Here is a 6,000-nt window from a genome sequence, read left to right on the forward strand (position 1 = left end):
CCCTCTGACACTCAGCCTGTCAGTACTTTTCCATGTTCAGCTGCAAAATTTGCATTAATCTAAAAACTACAGCTGGCAAAAAACCCTCAACACATTTTCCCTCTAAACAAAAAGAAATCTTCATAATTACCTCCCAGAATCAGAATCAGCATGCACCGCACACTGCATCTGCTCCAATCTGTATTTTCCTCCTACTTCTAACCGTTCATTGAACTGAAACTAGACAGCAGCAGGACTTTCTGTTTTCACCTTCTCTGTAAAGCTGAGTGAAGCATTACGTGCAGCAGAAAGATGAACATTTACAGCCAGCGGAGCTCATTTAAATGAAGACGGAAAAACCGCTCTGACACTTTCTGCATGGCATTAGTGTTGGAGCGGCGGAGTCATAATGTGAATCACAGAAGCTTTATAGGATTCTCCACGAGTTAATTTGCACGGAGACGTCGCAGCACATCTAAAATTAAAATACATCTCGGCTCCTCTGATTGTGGACCGAGCTTCCTCTTCCTCCTCTTCCTCCTCCTCCTTCTCCTCCTCGTCCGGCGGGGTGTTTAATTCCTGAGCGCACTCTGAGAGGTCAGAGTCATTTTAATGAGGCCTTTCCTCTCCGACTGACTCTTGCTGCAGTGCTGCGGCCCCCCTCGTAGGCTGATCTCAAATTGCATCCGGAAGACGATGTATAAACACTGAGCGCGCGTTCGTGTGTGTGTGTGTGTGTCTCAAACCCTTGATTTGATCCTCTGTATGTTATCTTTTGCGTGTGTGGTTTGCATGGGAGGTGCAGCTCGTCTCCGGCCCGGCGAGGAGCACAGGCTCCATTAATGAGGAATGAGGGCTCGTCTCCGGGGGGGCGGGAGCGTCTCTGGGCTTCACATATTCGTAAAGACATTTAAAATTCTGCTCTTGCACACATTTCTGTTTTTTCCGTCCGTACACCCCCGTTAATCTTTTAGCATGTGTCTCCTCTAGATTTGGCTGCCTGTCATTGGTGATGCAGCAGCTAAAGACTGGCAGCTTAGACCGAGAGATGCAGGATGGGAGATTTAATTTAGCTGCTCACACAATGTTCTGGTTGTGGAGTAGAATAGTGAGATGAAAGCAAGTTGGAAATCTGTTTCTTTTTATGCATTCAACACAAGAATCAATCAATCAATCTTTATTGATATAGCACCAAATCACAACAAATGTGAATACTCTTTCCAAACAGAGCAGGTCTAGACCGTACTCCTATGTTCTATTATTAACAAAGACCCAACATCAAGACCAGATAAGATCCAGTCCCATCTTACAGACAGGACTCAGTCTGATCTCATCTTCATCCACCATGAGCAGAGCACTTTGCAGCATTTAGCAAGTTTCAGTGGCAAGGACAAACTTCCTTTAACAGGCAGAAACCTCCAGCAGGACCAGACTCATGTTAGACACACATCTGCTGAGACTGAAAAGAAATAGAGGGAGATGAAGAGAGAGAGAGATGATATTGGTGAGAGGGATAGTAGTAGTTGTAGCAGCTGGAGTCTGGAATGTTCAGAGCAGAAGGCCATCTATGGCAGTGACTCAGAGGAACCTACGAGACAAGGGAGCTCAGGGACTCCAGAAAGGTCTATGGTTAGTAACTTTAATAGGACAGGGAGAGAGAGAGGATCTCAGTGTGTCAGTTCCTCCGGCAGTCTAAGCTTACAGCAGCAAAACTAAGAGCTGGTCGAAGCCTGATCCAGCTCTAACTACAAGCTTTATCAAAAAGGAAAGTTTGAAGCCTACTCTTAAAAGTAGAGAGGGTGTCTGCCTCCTGGACCCTGACTGGTAGATGATTCCAAAGGAGAGGTGCCTGATAGCTGAAGATTCCCACCTCCCATACTATTTATAGTGACTTTAGGTACGATGATCAGGCCTGCATGCTGGGAGCGTAGTGTTCTAGAGGGGTAATAAAGGAAATGTAATTTGAACGATGAAGAAGAAGTTTAGAATAATACAAACATAAATCATAAGTGGTCGACGTCAACAGATGTATTCCAAATTAAAATGCTGATAACACTGATGATACTAACTCTCCATCTTTGTGTCCGTCTCTGCAGCAAGTCCCAATCACCAACGGCACGACCAATCCCTGCAGCTCGTCCAAATGTGAGGTCAAACTGGAGCTGGCCTTCGAGTATCTGATGAGCAAGGACCGGCTGCAGTGGGTCACCATCACCAGTCAGCAGGTACAGAGTCACACAGACTCAGAGAGCGGGCTTCATGAATTCAAACTGCACTCGGACTACTACAGTGTGTTTTTTAAAGATGTTCAAAAAGATGTGAAATCAAAATGAAACAGTAGAACATAATAATAAATGATAACTTTATTTATATAGCACCTTTAAAAACAAATGTTTACAAAGTGCTAGACAAAGTAAACCTTTAACAGACAGAGAGGAGTGTAGGAATTCTAATAATGCAAAGACAAAATACAATGCAAAACATTAAAAATATATATTTTTTAAATACATAAATAAATGAATAAATAAATAAAAATAGATGAGTAAATAAAAGCATTAAAGGACAATAAAATACAAGGTTTTAAGAGGAAGACGACATTAAATCAGAGAAACGGGGAATTGGAAAAGGATGAATTAAAACATTAAAATAATAGATGAAGAAGAAATAAAAAAACAATAAAGAATCAAATCAAATTAAAACAATTAATTAGTTTGATAAAAACTAAAAATAATAATAAATAAAAATAAAAATTGGTTAAAAGGATGAAATCACATAAAAGTAAGTCAGTAAAAATTGGTCTTAAGAAGAGATTTAAAAGATGTCACTGACTCTGCGAACATTATCTCCTCGGGGAGGTCGTTCCAAAGTCGAGGAGCTCTGATGGAGAAAGCTTGATCCCCTTTGGATTTGAGCCTCGACTTTGGAACGACCTAAAGTGCCCCACCTGAGGATCCAAGGCTGCGATGGGATGGCTCATATTGTGTTAGCATTGCGCAAGACCCAGGCTAGCTTTAAAAGTAGTTTTAAGGGCACGGATTTTGCCGAATGGTTAAGTTGCGAGCCCATGAAGCGGTTGGCCTGGGTTCGAATCCAGCCTGAGGCCTTTCCTACACTATCCACTGTCATCTCCTCTATGATAAAGGTGTAAAAGCCCCCAAAAAATATAACTTCAGAAGTGCTCATGAAATCTTAAAATCTATTCTAAACACACAGGAACTCAGTGGAGAGAGAAGCGAGGACAGGAGTGATGTGATGTCGTCTGTTATCATCAGTTAGAACACGTCAGATATGATCAGTTTTTTCATTCTGTGACTTCAGGCCATCATGATGAGTATCTGCCTTCAGTCCATGGTGGACGAGTTGATGGTGAAGAAGTCGGGCGGCAGCATAAAAAAGGTTTGTTCATCACATTCAGCCAATCAAAAATCAGTGATCTGAAATGTGAGATTATGAATGAAACATTTAGCATCATGTTTCTGATCAGTAAATAATTGTGAAGACTATTCCTCTTGATTGCATTTCTATTCTTTCATTGTGAATTACTGCACACCTCCTCATGTGCCGGATGTTTTGCTCCTCTGTCCTCCTCTAGATGCTGAGGAAACGACACAACGGCTCCATCCACCGGCCAGACAGTCAGCAAGCTGTGAAATCCCCCCCTCTACTGGTGAGGAGATGGAACAGCATGCTCTGAGTTAGACTTTTTTTTGGAGGGAAGACGTGAGATAATTTAACTCTTCTGTTGTTTGTGCTGCAGGAATCTCCAGACCAGAACCGTGAACAGATCGTCAAACTCTCAGTGAGTATAATCAGCCTCTGTTTGTTCTTTGTAATATGAAAGAAGGGTTTGATGATCTTCTAATGAACACATTGTTGATTCTCTGTTCAGACCAAGCTGAGCTCGGTGTCCCTGCGAGGAATCAGCGCCTCCAACTCCGCCAACGACATCAGCGGCAACGATTTTCACGGCAACTACGCTTTCGAGGGCATCGGGGATGACGACCTGTAACCTTCCCCCCCACCCCCCCACCCCACGACCCCGTCCTCCGCCCCTTCTACATCCCACTCTCAGCGACTGGGACGACAAAGATTACAAGCTGAGCTGAGCCGAGCCGAGCGGAACCAACTCGGGGCGTCCGAGTCTGCGAGATTGTAGCTTCTTCCTGGAGAAATCGCTGCCTTAAGCTCTCATTTAATCTTTGACAGATTACGTCTTTTTGTTCTCTTTTTTTTTCTCTAAAACGCCTCGTGAATTGAGTTTTAGCTTCAATCATTTCAATTTAAAGCTCGTCCCTGTGTTGTTCAACTTGTGGCAACATACAGTAAATAGCATGTGAAGCTACAGGTACTCAGATAGGGACGCTTTCAGTATGTCATGGTCTCAAAGTTTCCTGCTTCATTCACATCGATTACTGTCATCAGCAATATACGTGAAGTTCTCTTAATGCTGTTCAATAAGTAAGGTACAAACTAAACTTAATATATGATAGAGTACATGAAGAAAAACCTCCCTCAGTGGCTGCATGTTCCCTTCCTGAGCAGAGAGCCAAATGTTGAGTTCGACCTGGCACTAGTGATACCGCAGCAGAGCTGGATGTTTCCAGATTCAGAGTCCAGTGAATGTGTTTGAAAATTGATCTCCAAACTGTAGACTTCTCACAGCAGCCGCTTACTTTCTGTGCGTGATCGACGTCCGGCTTGGCTAGAAACCAAAATGTCGTGTTTTGATACTGCAAGCAGATGCTCTGCGTCATGCTCCTCACGTGCCAAGTCAGGTCCGGATCTCTGCAGAGTCACAGGACTTAGTTTGTTCGAGGCACAGTCGCTCATGCTGCCTTCAGAAATAGTCTGATGCCTTAATTCTCTTTCTCGTTTCGCGGGCTACCATATCATTCAGCAGAAACACAAACACACGTGATCGTCTGCGGGCGTCGTTGCGTCCTGCAGATCTCAATAGATGGTTGATTTGGCCGAGCTGCTTGCACTTGCTGAAGCCATCGTTTTTTGCACAGTATTACCGGAGGAGACGAGTGTGTGAGTGGACGTTTGAACACGTGTGTGTGGGGCTCTTTAAATCCATCGTTGATTTTTTTTAATTTTTTTTTTAAAAGACCAATTTTTTAAAGGTTTCTCATAAATGCCAAATTATAGTTTACTAAAGCATTTTGCACAAAATAAACATAAAAATTATGACAATGTCACTTTTTATATTATGTACATGCTATTAAGTATTCTGAACATTTACTAATATCTTTATCATCAATAGCTTATGTAATCAAATAGATCAAATGTAATCTAAGCTGTATAGACCGCAGAGTGTAAATGGACTAACATTTATCATTGTTTACATCATGTGTAGAGGACTTTTTTTTTTTAGTTCAAATGTAAAGTGTTTACAAATTTTGCATCTGATCTTCTTCGTCTTGTTCTGTTATTTTGGGCGAGTGATGTTTTTTTTAGGAGCGTTCCCTCCGGGGTTTCAGTTCATTGTAATTTGTACGTACATTGTGCCAATCATCTCAGAGGATTTAGAAGGTGCTTGGATGAAGAGGCTAATGTGATCACAAGTGCTGGAAAAGAACAAAACTCAAAGTGAGCGAGCAACAAAAATGAACATATCCCGATTTTTTTAAACGACGTGTCATTCCATTTTTATAGCTGTGTGCATCTGTCAGTGTTTTTACGCCTCTGAGTATAAAACAGATGCCAACCTATCAACAATTTACTCTCACTCGTAGCCAGAACTGTAAACGAAATGTTCTCTCTGACTCGTTCTGACTCCTGTTTTTTTATTTCTAATCTCTTCCTGTCACATTCCTTGTACGCTGACGACGCTGCGAGGTCCATTAATGTGTAGGTGCCAAATTTTTGAAGTGCATTTTTCATCAGCGTTACTTTTCACAACTTCATAAAGATTGTATTGACTTCATTCATTCATTCCACTATGTTTCATTTTTGATTTGAGTGGGGAAAGTCAGTGACGGCTGTCATGATGCTACAATAAACTCTGAGATTAGCTGA

The 6,000-nt window shown here is 42.1% G+C and overlaps 1 protein-coding gene across 1 annotated transcript in view; it reads left to right on the forward strand.

Annotated features, from left to right (window-relative positions):
* snx17 (sorting nexin 17) overlaps nucleotides 1-6,000 on the forward strand; it is a 40,619-nt gene extending 34,619 nt beyond the window's left edge. Inside the window, exons 11-15 of the mRNA XM_034698976.1 lie at nucleotides 2,076-2,204; nucleotides 3,298-3,375; nucleotides 3,572-3,646; nucleotides 3,737-3,778; nucleotides 3,869-6,000. Coding sequence (XP_034554867.1) covers nucleotides 2,076-2,204; nucleotides 3,298-3,375; nucleotides 3,572-3,646; nucleotides 3,737-3,778; nucleotides 3,869-3,988 — 444 coding nt within the window. The 3' untranslated portion in view covers nucleotides 3,989-6,000. The remainder of the gene's footprint in view (nucleotides 1-2,075; nucleotides 2,205-3,297; nucleotides 3,376-3,571; nucleotides 3,647-3,736; nucleotides 3,779-3,868) is intronic.

The sequence above is a fragment of the Notolabrus celidotus genome, chromosome 13 (genome assembly GCF_009762535.1).
Source record: "Notolabrus celidotus isolate fNotCel1 chromosome 13, fNotCel1.pri, whole genome shotgun sequence".
NCBI classification, from domain to species: domain Eukaryota; kingdom Metazoa; phylum Chordata; class Actinopteri; order Labriformes; family Labridae; genus Notolabrus; species Notolabrus celidotus.